This window comes from Clarias gariepinus, chromosome 22 (assembly GCF_024256425.1).
Source record: "Clarias gariepinus isolate MV-2021 ecotype Netherlands chromosome 22, CGAR_prim_01v2, whole genome shotgun sequence".
Taxonomy (NCBI): Eukaryota; Metazoa; Chordata; class Actinopteri; order Siluriformes; family Clariidae; genus Clarias; species Clarias gariepinus.
Window position 1 is genome coordinate 26449037 of NC_071121.1, and position 14300 is coordinate 26463336.

At 39.9% G+C, this 14300-nt stretch overlaps 1 protein-coding gene across 1 annotated transcript; it reads left to right on the forward strand.

Annotated features, from left to right (window-relative positions):
* The first annotated feature begins 1397 nt into the window (after nucleotides 1-1397).
* Nucleotides 1398-14196, forward strand: znf341 (zinc finger protein 341). Its single transcript, XM_053481865.1, has 15 exons — nucleotides 1398-1476; nucleotides 4506-4613; nucleotides 6900-7090; nucleotides 7222-7371; nucleotides 7553-7768; nucleotides 8007-8190; nucleotides 8359-8449; nucleotides 9492-9849; nucleotides 10036-10244; nucleotides 10573-10669; nucleotides 10845-10977; nucleotides 11754-11865; nucleotides 12489-12559; nucleotides 12829-13035; nucleotides 13177-14196. Exons 1-15 carry the CDS (start codon nucleotides 1446-1448, stop codon nucleotides 13401-13403), a joined length of 2385 nt encoding a protein of 794 aa, XP_053337840.1. The 5' UTR covers nucleotides 1398-1445; the 3' UTR covers nucleotides 13404-14196.
* The last annotated feature ends 104 nt before the right edge of the window (nucleotides 14197-14300 follow it).

The window sequence follows — 14300 nt, forward strand, 5'->3', positions numbered from 1 at the left end:
AAGAGGACATGAAGTTAGTTGGTGTGAGAGAAGAGGATGCAGAGGATAGGGTTAGATGGAGGCAGATGATTCGCTGTGGCGACCCCTGAAAGGGAACAGCCGAAAGACAAAGAAGAAGAAGAAAGCTGTCAGATGTGGATCAGATGTGGATCAGATGTGGATCAGAGGTGGATCAGAGGTGGATCAGAGGTGGATCAGAGGTGGATCAGTGTAAACCCAGTCGGGGGAGTCACTGAGGTATTAGTCAAGGATGCTAACTGCTGATGAAGAATAATAATGCATTTGTTGAAGAATGTCGTATCACAATGAACATTGCAGTACAGGTGGTACAAAGTTTCAAGATACCGTTAAGTGTGAAGAACAGGCTTTTTTTGTTGTTTTCACTAGATTCAGTTCCTTAGCCGATTTAGCCGAGAATCTTTATGCAGGTGAACATGCTCATTGTACAGTGCTTTGTGTATAGTAAGTCCCATTCTTTTGGGAAAAGTGTTTGTTTTCAGACAATTTATGTAATCCGTGAGTCAGACAGCAGTGATTCCGTTAGTGCGTATGTTTGTAAGTGAGAATGTTGCCCTACAAGCCCTGCCGCCGATAACCCGCCCCTCTGTTATTCCTGCTGTTAGTAGTTAACAGATTATGGGCCAAACTTTGCTAAGTGATGGTAGAATAATAAAGTTTATTTATTATATATGAGGTTATGAAGGTCTTGACTAAACCAACATGCATGAGGAATCACAACGGAGTTTTCATTTTATGCAAAGGAAAAGTACTATCAGAAGGCAATACTGTAAAGTAACTGATTAGTTTTTAATGACAGTAATTTTGTAATGTAATTAGTTATTTTAAAAAGAAACGTCCCCCAACACTGAAGCGGCTATGGAACAGCATGACATTATAGTCTGGAAAACATGATGGATGTATTTCTGGCTTTGGTGGCAGGTGTAATGTCTTGGTGGAGTAGGACCATAGCTGCAAAAACCCAGTCATCGTCTATTAGAGTAGCTACATGAATCAGTACAGTGAGAACGAGTACGCTGTAAGGTAGAAGCTTGTATATCTACATTATAGTCATAAAGCAGTAAAAAGCCAGATCAACAGACATTTTTTTTTAACTTTCCACAACTCTTTAAATCACTTAGATTATAACATAATATAATATTAGTTCGAATAAACCAGCTTAATATTTGATCTGAATCTGCCATGAAATAGCCTGGGAGGGCACTGGGCTGTATGGACAGACATAGTTTCTGAGACTGGTCCTACAATGTACAGTATATGTGTACAGTACAGCATGTATGTCACAGATGCTCCAGCAGTTCCAAAACCGACCACACGATGGCAGACAAGACAGTGAGCGGTGTAGCGTAGAAGAAGAACAGGCAGAATATAAGCAGGCGAAGAAGAAGCGCGGCTGCTTGGCGACAGAGTCACGGCGCGCCGTCACTATGTCTCAGGCTATATTCGAGGCGTTAGAAGGTAAAAAACTTGACACTTTCTGCTGCTGTGAAGCGTTGAACACGCGCTGAATTGATTTGTGTGCGTGTTTAGTGTTTCCTGAAAGCGGGTGTGTGGAATGTTTGTGTCTTCCGTGTTTTCTTTCTACCAAGCCAGCAGCACGCGCGTTTATTCAGGTTAAATGCGTTTATAATACAAACACAGCGCGCGGATATCTCACGCGCGGCTCAGGGCTGCTGCGTGTTCATCCTACATGTGGGGTTCTATTTATACTGTTATTATAGATAACACTATAGAGAGGGAGAGAGCCTTGAAAAGCCATAACATTCACACACTCCTGGACCACACACACAGCTTAGAATATTAACACAGTCTTAAAGTCAGCAGAGAAGGATGAACTAAAAACTACAGAGCTGAATCAAAGCTTGTTGAAACAAACAAATAAAAACTGTTTTGACAAAAATTGCATAATGAAGGAAAAGAACTCGAGAGATTATTAAATCAGAAACACAGACACTGGTCACACTAATATGCGCCAGCTTTACTGTGACAAACACTCAAACAATATAAACAAGAATTTGATTCACCTTAAATTTGACCTGATTGTTACCTCATTAATGCACCTTCATTGTAAACATTATGTTTCTCCCTCATTACAGTTCTTGTTTGCTGCTTATATATTGTATATTATGTGAACCAGCTGCTATAATGATCCAGTTTCTCCCTGGGATTAATAAAAAGTACTCCATCTAAACAGCTGACGCTAATCACACCAGTTCTGGGATAATTGGAACAAACTGAAATCCAAAACAACAACAAGGATATCTGGACCAGAACATTAAATCCAATACAAATTCACATCAAGAGAACGTCTGAAGAAGTTTAACTGGTTTTAACAAACCAAAACTCCTTCATAAGCAGAACCTTAAAGACGCAGTGAACAACCTGAAACTTTGCATGTTGTTCTGCTCGTGACTGGATGTTGCTTTCCTATTTCAATTCCATTTCTCTTTTATCACTTGTACATAGTGTATGTTTTAAAGCTGAAGTTTTCTATATATGTATTTCTATTTGTATAATCTTATTTAATCTTTTATATTCTTTATTTACATGCTTTCTTTTTTATTATACAGTCGAAACTTGGATTATGAGCATTAGTCTTTTGGAATACGAGGCAAATGAATAAAGTGAATTTGCCCATAATAAATAATAGAAACTACAAATTATTCGTTCCACAGCCCAAAAAAATAAAAACATAAAAATAATTAATACATGATATAAAGTAAAAATAAAAAAATTATCTTGCAATATACCTTAAAAAAATAAATCCAGACAGGTAAGTGTTTGTTTGTGAGTGTAGAAGTAAGAGGAGAGGAGAAATCAGGCCCTCCTGTCTGCCCCTTCTCATCTTACACAGTAAACCTTCCTCTTCTCATATTTGAGATTCTTACACACACTAGCGGAAAGACGCGTGAGCGCATACTAACGGAATCACTGCTGTAAAATAAAAAAAAATAATAATTTAACCTGCACTTTACCTTTGAAAAGAATCACGACAGAGCAGTGTTTGTGTGTAGAGCAGTGTGTGTGTGTGGCCGAGAGGAGGGGGGCGGGGTGTAAAGGCGAGTGTGTGAAGGGGCCCAGTGTCAAATTGCGTGCGCACATAACGAAAGGCTGATACAGAGAGGGAGAAAAAGGATCTTTAACCTCCCTAACTTCACTTTAACCTCACATTCTTTTGCTTTACTTTACGCACACACGCGTGTTATAATAAACAGTACACGCACGCTGTACACATGCATACAAGCACAAAATAAAATGTTTTAAGTGCGCACATGTGGTCACAGTGATCACGTGATACATGATACCCGGTACTCATAAACCAAGACTTGTTTGTTTTCCAAGTAGAAATTTATAAACAAATCTTTGCTCGTCTTATGGAACACTCGCAAACCGCATTACTCACAATCGAGGGTTCCCTGTATTCTTATTTGCATAGTGTTTGAGTACATCTTTTTTTTTTTATTTTGAGGTCATGGCCAGTCGTGTACAAGCATTTCACTGCATATCAAACCTGTTGTATGACTGTGTATGTGACACACACATTTTGAATTTAAACCGAAGAAATCCTCAGGATATGACAGGATCCTGAACGAAATGATCATACACCAGCTTTAAATTCCAATTGACTGTTTTAAAAATCTTTGATCTGGTCCTGGGTGCAGGAATCAAGGTCTAATATCTCCATTTCATAAAAGTGGAGAAATTCGACCCCGATAATCACCAAGGCATTTGTGTGAACAGTAACCTGGGAAAGGATCTTGTGCAGCAAAATTAATGCACAATTTCTGAACTTGCTTACCGAGCACAATGTCCTGAGTAAAAGCCAGATTGGAACTCTACTACACTACCGTACAACCTACACAACCTCACCGAAAACATGTTGGTCAGAATAACTGACCAATTACTTTGTGTAGTCGTTTGATGGAGACAAATACTCTGCTCTGGTAGAAGTTTGTGTAAAAATGTATTATTTCTGACTGAATAGGATGTGTGTCTGAATTCCAATACAACACGTTATTTTTACAGAACGCTGAAACACTTCTCACACACAGTTACAGTACACTGGTTTGACTATATATACGTTGCCCTGTATAGACACGCACAACACACTAGTCTGTCTCAGACGTGTCACCTGGGGCTCTTCTCTTTTTTTTTTTTGGTTTAAACTTTTCTTATTGTTTGCTAAATTATCCAGCTAAATATTCAGTTTTTCACTGAAATTTTATTACTTTTTTTTTGTCTTTTTGTTTTTTTTTGTGCTGTCTTCATGCATTTTGTGCGACAGAAGAAAATAATTCGGGCAAAGCGCTGCAATATCAGCCTCCTGTAATAGCTTTGTTAGTGCTGATGTCATTTAAAAGTGCCCTTATGTTTTTCTAAGAATTTATTTTTTCCATGATCTGTGGCTTTTTGGGGTCTTAACAAGCTCAAAAAGTCATGAACATTAGCAGACTCAATCAGCTAATTGTGTCTAAATCTGTTCTCAGGCATGGACAATCAGACCGTCCTGGCTGTCCAGTCCTTCCTGGATGGTCAAGCTGGCGTCCCTGATCACAACAATCCGAACGTCTCGGGATCCTCCATCCAGGCGATGGGTGAGTAGCGCTTCACATAATCACATACAGTGCTGAGCAATGGAAAACACAAGCTCAGCACTTTCAGATTAGCAGGTGCATAAATGTAGTCATTGTAAAAAAAACAAAAAAAAAATGGTTATAATATTGGTGGGGTGTGTCAGTGTTAAGTCATGCATGTGAACCCCACTTTTGGTTTCTCATTGTACCAGGCGATGTGGTGGCTCGTTATCTAGCTCAGGCCATAGAGCAGTGAAAACACTCTTAATATGGAATTCAAAAGATAAGATGTTGAGAATCACATAAGTTTTGAACTTGGAGACAGAATCGTAGGTACAAAGTAAAAAAAATATTAAACCTCATAAGAGCGTCATTTGAACCTATGAGTAGGAGAGCCTCAGTCTTACTGCTATTTACTTTCAGAAAAACCAAGATATTATTATTATTTTTTAAATCAGAGTCAAGCAAATTTTTTAAAATTAGAAATGTAAACTTGGACCAGTGAAGCCAGTGAACAATTTTAAATTGAACTACTGTGTGTTTAAAGAAAACTCATAAGTAAATTTAACATTTTTTAAAGTCTTATTTTCTTGCCACAGTTTATCTGATATTTGTTCTTATAAATAAAAAAAATATATAATGTGTTATATGATGTGTCTAAATCACTTGTGTTTAATAGATTTTATAAAGCACTAATAATCTGGTTTACATCTATAAACCGAATCTAAGAGGGATGGAGAAGGAGACAAAGGAAAAGAGTCGGAATTACAAGAAATAAAAAAAAAAATCCTTGGCTGTCTATCTATAAAATGTGTCCTGGAAATGTTAAAGTTTTGTTAAAGTTATTTAAATAAGCCAAAGATATTGTGCAATGTGAAAGTCGTATAATGGCACACAACACCACAAAAGCATTATCTGTACAAACACTGACCATTCGGTGGTCCTATCAAAGATGGAGCAGTGAGCTTAAAATGATGCCTAAACTGAGTGCATTTTGAGGTAGTAGATCACACCTAATTTTATTTTGGAAAGTAGAAGCTGGTAATTCGGCTTGTACGGGTCGCATGGTTATGTTTTACCCAAATCCCTAGATATTAAATGTTTTGGAGACTAATCTTGGGATCCAAGTCAGAAAAAACCTTTATCATCCCAATTGGGTACATAAACATTGGCCAGAATAAGAGGAAACTTGTAAACTTGCCCGACTACAATAATATAGCGGCCCACAGTATTTGCGAATAGTAGGTTTTTATTAATCAGAATAGCAGCCCCCCTTGCCTTCGAGTGGAAGTTGGAGTGATGTACTTGTCCGCTCCACCCCTATCGTAATTTATTGGTGTTGCAAATAAATAAAAAAATTTTTCTTGGTGGTTAGATGGTTAAGAGATTTAACATTCCAACTAACAACATTGATCAAACATTCATTAGCCTGTCTAGAAGAAACCTATTTTTGTCGAAGAGTTGATGGAAAAAGTGAGGCTCCAAATTTCCATGTAGCCACAAAAAAAGCAAGCAAGAAAGAGGAAGAGAGAATAATATATATTTTTTTAAAGTACTGCTGACTGGCATAAGCCCTATCACCCATTTAAAACCAGACAACTAAAAAGACTCAATTTAAGTATTTGCTGAGACAAGAGTGCTAAGGGTCAGAATCAGGCTTTGTAAGACGTAAAACAACAAAAACTTTGTAACAACAAATACTTGTCCGCTCTGTGTCGAATTGATTAAAATTTTCCCCGATTTTGCTTAAATGTTAGACCCTAAAGCCTAAAGGTTTAATGATTAATTGTAGCCGGTTCCTTATCACATTTTGTTTTCTCTGTCTCTGTTTCACTGAATAATCCATGACTTTTCATGAATATGTAGGACCTATTGACAATTGGCTTTGATGACACCAGGACTTCTATTGATGTGTCAGCTGTACCAAAACCAATACAGAATAAAATAAAAGTAGAGTCTCATAAACGCTAAGTAGCTTATATAGTTTTATTATATAGTTCTTGCACTATATCTGTGGTTCACTATGTTAACGTTTACTTTCCCCAAATTCAATGCAAAATGCCTGTACCTGTTTATTCTACTAGCGGGGGAGGGAACTGTCCGCTACTAGTTAATCGATCACGGATGGAAGATGGACAGATTAAAAAAATAAATAAATAAATAAAAGGGTCGGCCTGCTCAGGTATACTCTACATGTGGGCAAACCCTGCTGTGCTAGAGCTGGATTATTACCAGTTTATAGTCCAAAGCTTTGTCCAGAAAGTTCACTGCATCAGTTATTTATCATATTCCTTTTTTCCCCTCCAGATGATGACGATGTCTTCCTGTGTGGGAAGTGTAAGAAGCAGTTCAACTCCTTGCCGGCATTCTTGACTCACAAAAGGGAGCAGTGCCAGCAGAACGCCCCATCGCTCGCCACTGTGTCACTGGCCTCCAGCAACACCTACACACCTGTACCGTCAGTCAGCGCTGTGCCACAACCACCAGTCAACAGACAGGTACATATTACAAGGTATTTTGTGTATTACAGGGATAACAACCAAAAAAGGTACTATTCTAAAAACGGAAACGTAAAGGTGGTGTGGTAATTTCATGCACTTCAGGTCTTCGTGTTTTTGTCTCTGTGCAGGTCTCGACGTACATCACGGTGCCGCCATCACCGCTCACACACACCCTGGTGCAGGGCAACGTTCTGGTCAGCGACGAGGTTCTCATGTCTGCCATCTCGGCGTTCACATCCATGGACACGCCAGTCACGGCCATGCAGGCTTCATCTCAGGTGTACACACACACACACACACACACACACACACACACACACACGTTTTATCTGCCCTCTTCTCTTTAACTTGCTTGTGCAAGACTGACATCAGATCTCTTTGTGCTTTTAAAAAGCTTTATGTAGTAATTTCATTTTTATAAAAAAAAGTTTTCCCTTTCTTCCCTCCCTTTCTACCCAGGCCAATTTGAGCATGCCCAGTGCAGCCTCATACCTGCAGCACCACCCACAGGCGTCCCAGGCCCTCCCACTGGCCCAGGCTCCACCCCTTTCTGCGCAGGTTCCCTCCAGTATCAACAGCTCAGTAGTGCAGGTGTACAGCACACTGCCCCCGATGGCTGGAGGAGGAAACGCAGAGGTCCACACACTCGGCCTTCAACCGTTCAATTCTGTTCAGGTACTCTCTCTCTGATTAATGTATCCCTATTTTTTTCTATCTCTGTGTTCTGTCTTTCTTCTTTGTCTTTTTTTCATACTTTTCTTGCTCTCTCTTTTTTTCCATTTCCTTTAGAAAAGAAAAGCTTTTTCTTTTTAACTCTTTCCTATGCTTTCTTTCAGTCTTGATTTTCTCTTTCTGTATTTTGTGCTTACTTTGTTACCTGTCTGATTTATATTTATGTCTCTCTCTCTCTCAGGGTGGTGCTGGTCAGTGTGTGGACAGTCAGACTGCAGTATTCGGCAGCACTCCCGTGTACGGTTCGGCTAAACCAGCGTCGAAGCCGAAAATCTGCAGCAGTACCGTAGCTCTGAGCGAGCTGACCGAATACGACAAGGTCATCATCCCCAAAAAGACCCGCAGTGGCAAGAAAGAACATGACGGTACAGAAGATGGCTTCACCCTCTGTTTCATTTCAAGTAGCAGTTAGAATTTTTTTATTTTATTTTATTAAGAGCCTTTTATTTGGTTAGTATTTGCAGCTTATTTCTGTGCCAGAAAAATGGCAACACACACCTTACTTAAAAAAAAAAAAAAAAAACTGTCCGCAGGTCAAAACAAAGCCAGGTGTCAGAAGCTCCAGTGCAGTTTCTGTGACAAGACGTTCGCTAAAAACTTCGACCTGCAGCAGCACATCAGAAGGTAAACCAGTATAAAGTGCTGCATCCTGAGCTCCCATTATAGTCGCCTTCACATCAACACTACAGGCTGGAAAATAACACACGTTTCTTACAATTATTAACTATCAGTAATTAATGATATACATTTTTATATATATATGTGTGCTTTACTAGTGCTGTCAGTCGATTATGTAATTTATGACTGTAATTAATTAGATTAAATTTTAAATCACACTTTATTACAATTTTAAACATTATGCACCAGCAAAATGTCTTTCCTGTCTTTAACCCCCCCCCAAGGGAATGAGTGCAGTAGTCATTGATTTAGGTGTGCTGTTACACAGAGCTAGTTATGGATACTTAATGATGTCCAGTCTTTTCCAGTAAGTGCAATAAAAGTAGCTTTTGCCAACTGTTTCACTTTCACAGCCTTTTTCAGTGTCTTACAATCACTGTATTCTTGTTATATAGTTTGGTAGTAATATATAAATAGTTGCCCCTTGAAGGTAGCTTGAGCATAAGACTTTGGTTTTATCTAAACTTCCATCCAGAAGTTTTTTATGATCATCGCACCTGGTGATGTTTTTTCAGTCATCTCGGTATTCTCGTTAAACGTGCCGTTATCACTTATTGCCATTTTCCCGCCCTGCGATTATGGGAAGCCATTCGGGTCGAGCTTGGTCATGTGATTAATCGAGAATAATCTAATAAGTGTTATTACTGACAGCCCTAATTAATGTTTAACTGGTTTATTTTAAACAGCATTTAATCAATGTATAATTCTCTAAATAAAAATTCAAGAAAAAGGTGCATTTATGATAAAATGCAGTAAATTTTATGCAAAGTCCAACTAATAAATAATGACAAACGCATATAGTGCAGGTAGTAAAAGGAAGCGTAGTAGGCAGTGTTTCCAGGAAAAATCCTTTTCAGACATCGGTATTCGGGCTACAGGAAGTGAGACAATGTTTTAACGAGTCAGTAAAAGTGAGCAAGCTAATGTCTTAAATTTCATGAAGAACTTTTATTTTTACGCCTGGTTTTCTTTACGTTCTGTGCTGCAGTCATACGGGCGAGAAGCCGTTCCAGTGCATCGTGTGCGGCCGAGCCTTCGCCCAGAAATCCAACGTGAAGAAGCACATGCAGACGCACAAGGTGTGGCCGGCTGGAGTGCACAGCACCATGTCCAGACTCCCCGTCTCGGTGAAAGCGGTCTCCGAGAACACGGCTCAACATCCCGACGCACACGAAGAACAACACGGTAACGGCGTTCCGGATCAGTCCGAGGCGAAAGGATCCGCCCGGGTTCAGAACCAGCAGCTCATCCAGATCGACAGCTCGTACCAGTGCCAGTTCTGCGGCGGCAAATTCAGCAGCTACTTCCAGCTCAAGTCCCACATGACCCAGCACAAAGACGAGCAGGTACGACGAGGTCACCGAGCGACACCCTGTACAGATCCAATCGTAGGCCTGTGTACAAGTTCTTCACAGCGGTCTCCAGATTAACACTGTGTCCTTCCGTTCGAGATGTGTTCCTCTTTTCATATTCGCGGGGACTACTGTTTAAAAAAAAAAAGAAAATTTAAATATTTTTTTATTTATATTTAGGTGTACAGGTGTGTGGTGAAGGCGTGCTATCAGACCTTCCAGAAACTGGAGCTCTTCCTTGAGCACATCCGTTCTCACCAGGAGCACCTGACGTACCGCTGTCACCTCTGTACCAAAGTGTTCCCGTCTCTGTACGAGCTCGGGATGCACCAGTACTCGCACAACTTCTGTCCTCAGCAGAGCACTCGCAAAGACACCGCCTACTACAGGTAAGGATGACGTGGACATGTGTGGAGGGCCGTCATCACTAAATTATTATAATCGCACAGATTTATAGGTTAATGGAGATCAGAGAACTGGGTAAAGGCTTTTGAATCGATGTAAACTCGAAACAGGATGTAGCCTTAAACAATCAAGTTGGATAATATAACCCTTACCCTAGGGGCAATAAACTTTAGTTTATTCTTAAAAGCAAGTGAAAAGAAAAAAAAAAACTTGGGTATATCATCACTGTAAGGGAGAAGAGCGAACAAATCGGTTTATTGTAATGTGTATTGAACTAAAATCAGATTTTGTGCCGTTGTTGTTGTTGTGTAGGTGTAATAAGTGTCAGAGTAAATACTCCACACAGGAAGCTCTGGAGCAGCACATCCTCACCGCCTCACACAACTTCCCCTGTCCACACTGTCACAAGGTACGAGCGCCATCTCACACACACGCACAGCCTGTTGTGTATAAGCATTTCCTTCAGGCTTGTACAAGGCCAAAACTTAATCAGTAAGTTGTATCAAATGACCACCGTTGAGCATCATGAATATATTTGTTACTGTGCTGTGTGTGTGTGTGTGTGTGTGTGTGTGTGTGTGTAGGTTTTCCCGTGCGAGCGGTATTTCCGGAGACACCTGCTCACTCATGGCGCCGTGGGCCGCTTTAAATGCCAGATCTGCAAGAAGCTGTTCAAAACCGAGCACTACCTCAAACTGCACACGCAGATCCACTCGGGTACGGAGACGCTGCACAGAGCGAGAGATAAAACACCGTTCATTAGCACGCGATAAACATCCCACTACACACCTCAGGAGTGAGCCGACTGTAACGTGTCGTGTTTATTAATGAACATCATATATTATTTTACATGTACGTTTTGTCTGTACATGTGTCAGAACTCTGTCTATCCAGATACATCAACTTTTTCATCAGATTCTAATTTATTGAGAAGCACCTGTTTATATTTATTTTAAATCCATGTTCATTTACAGTTGATTTAATCGAATTTTCACAAAACAACTTGGTTCTCTCGTCTATTTTAGTAGATTTAAACTTCGACTAATTCCCTCATCAGTCACCTATTTTTTTCCCCCTCCTTCCTGAAGCTGAGACGAAAACGAAATCATAAAAAAAAGTGTAAACTCCACTTTTCTTCAAAACGACAGAGTGCTGACACTTTAGACGCCTCTACTAATAATGTAATAAACTGCGTATTGCGAGAGACTTTTGAGGGAACGACTGTCTACAGCTGCGTTAACAAAAATGCAAACAGGACCTAACTTGCTTCTTGCATGTTTTACAACATTGAATAAAGTTACAAACAGATAAACAGAGAGAGAGAGAGAGAGAGAGAGATCTAATATAAATATATAATAATGATATAGTATAGATACTGTAAATTATTTGTACTTGTAAGACGTGCATGATTTAATTATTCCTGATAGTCATGGCAGTTACATTTTGTGTGTGTGTGTGCAATAATGTCGTATTTGTGCTCGTCCATGCTGCAGGTGAGAAGCCGTATAAATGTTCGGTGTGTGAAGCCACGTTCAACCGCAAGGACAAGGTGAAGAGACACATGCTGATCCACGAACCCTTCAAGAAGTACAAGTGTCCTTTCAGGTACGGCACAGACTTCACACACGCCCAGGATCATGTTAAGCTTGCATGCGCGCGCGCGCACACACACACACACACACACACACACACACACACACACACACACACACACAACTCTACCCTTAAGTAATATTATAAAATTAAGTACCCTTAAAATTAACTTATAAAGTAAAAGTCAACTAAAACAACAAAATAACAAAACTTTAATAAATCAATTAAGGTGAAATAAATAATAAGTGATGTACAAAAATAAATCTAAATCATAAAACGCACATCAAAATATTAACACAAAAACAATGATCAGAATACAATAAAAAACAAAATGGAAAAAAACTGTACAGAATTCTTAAATATAATTAAAAAAAATTAATAATAAAACAACCCTTTAACAAATAATGGAGAACTATACAAACAAAAACTGCTTTATCGCACTTGAAACAAAAAAAATGCACCTTTTTTTTTTTTTTTTTTTTAAGAAGCCAAAAAATATATAAATAAAGACAATTCTAATTAATTAATCACCGGCAGTGACGATATATTTTAATGCAAACAGAATTGGGTAACATCTATTCTATTAAAATTATGTTGTAATTTATAGTGTTTGTGTGTCTGTGTGTGTGTTTAAGGACTCACGTCGGCTGCACCAAAGAGTTCAACAGACCAGACAAGCTGAAGGCGCACATCCTGTCTCACTCAGGTACTTCATTTCTGAACACATCATGTGTACAGAGAAGGCGTGGCCACTGCATTTCTGTCCATCACTGAAGTAGGCGTGGCCCTGAAGTAGGCGTTGCAGTAAAGATCTGCGTTTCTCAATATATTGAAATATTAACTGAAATTAATTCCACCTTATTAGATAAGTTAGTTTTTATTGTGATTCAGCATGTGGCCAGCAGAGGGCACACTGCACCTTAACTCCAATGTTTTAGCTCGTACATGACTTATTGATTAAATGTGTGTGTGTAGGCATTAAGCCGTTTAAGTGCCAGTTCTGTCAGAAGAGCTTCAGTCGACGTGCACACATGCTCGAGCACCAGCGCTCTCACACCAACAACTACCGCTTCCGCTGCTCCACCTGTGCCAAGGGTTTCACACGCCTCAAATACTACCGCGAGCACCGCTGCCCACTGCCCGCAGCCTCGGACACCACCACCACATCTGGAACAGCTGGAGGTTAATTATTTATTCCTTCTCCTTTGTCAGTCTATTATACCACAAATACAAGAGGAAGGAAACGCCTCAGGATGTGCTAAGAACAGTGTGTTATTGTTCCATGACATTCTGATTATTTTTGTGAACTGTGTATGCGCTTAGGTGGAGAACCCACGGTCGAGGAAGCGGATTACACCGACGCCCCGGAGGAAGATGAAGACAATGAAGAAGAGACGAGCGAAACTGGAATTGTTGGAGCTGAAATGGGAACGGGAGCTGAACTGATGAGCGGAACCGAGGAGGAGGGGGATCACAGTGAAGGCATGCATGAAGATGGAGGGGCAGATCAACTGCTGGAGGAGACGGTGTTTGGCTCGACAGCTGATTGACCGCTCTGTTAAATTCGTCTGGTTTCGCAGGACAAGAAATAAAGCAGATCGATATCGGGAGCGTGACGAGGTTCTCAGGAGGACGCGATCTGGTGTAAACAGCACAGCAAATAAAGCTTTTAAATTTTAATGCTGCAGAGGAAGCACATAGAGATGGAGACGACCCGCGGACCTGTGTCTCTCCATGTGCTTTCATTTTACAGCCTGCTGGTTCAGACTTGGCGGTTTATGCCCGACTTGGCAACAAACTCATGCTCGTTTTTATGCATATTAATTTTTCGTTTTATATTAAAACAGCCCCTTTATTTCCTTTCTCATTGTAGAGAAGAGCAGAGATGAATATTAACACCAACTGTTATACTGAACTGCCTGCCACCTAACACACAGTATGAATGCAGATCAATTCCTGCTTTCTGTTTCACCCAAATGAGGATGGGTTCCCTGTTGAGTCTGGTTCCTCTCAAGGTTTCTTCCTCTTACCATCTCAGGGAGTTTTTCCTTGCCGCTGTCGCCCTCGACTTGTTCACCAGGGACTATCTGAACATTTTGCATTCATACACTTACATTGCATCCAAACTTAAATAATTTTTTTGATTGTGTAAAGCTGCTTTGCGACAATGACAATTGTTAAAAGCGCTATACAAATAAAATTAAATTGAGTTGCTGCTGTAACAGTTCACAGTGTTTGTGTGTGTGTTAAACGAGTGCACTTTATGACTATGTAAATGAGACGTGTAATGTGTCCAGCTTGAGTTCTGGTCCAAATGAAAATAAATTCCCAGATTGTGTACAATGTGTGGTCCGGTCCGTCTCTGCAATATAGAACATTACTTTGTGTCAAACCAATGTTTACTTGTTAGTCTCCATGGATTACTTTTCTTTTCATTTTTTTCATAC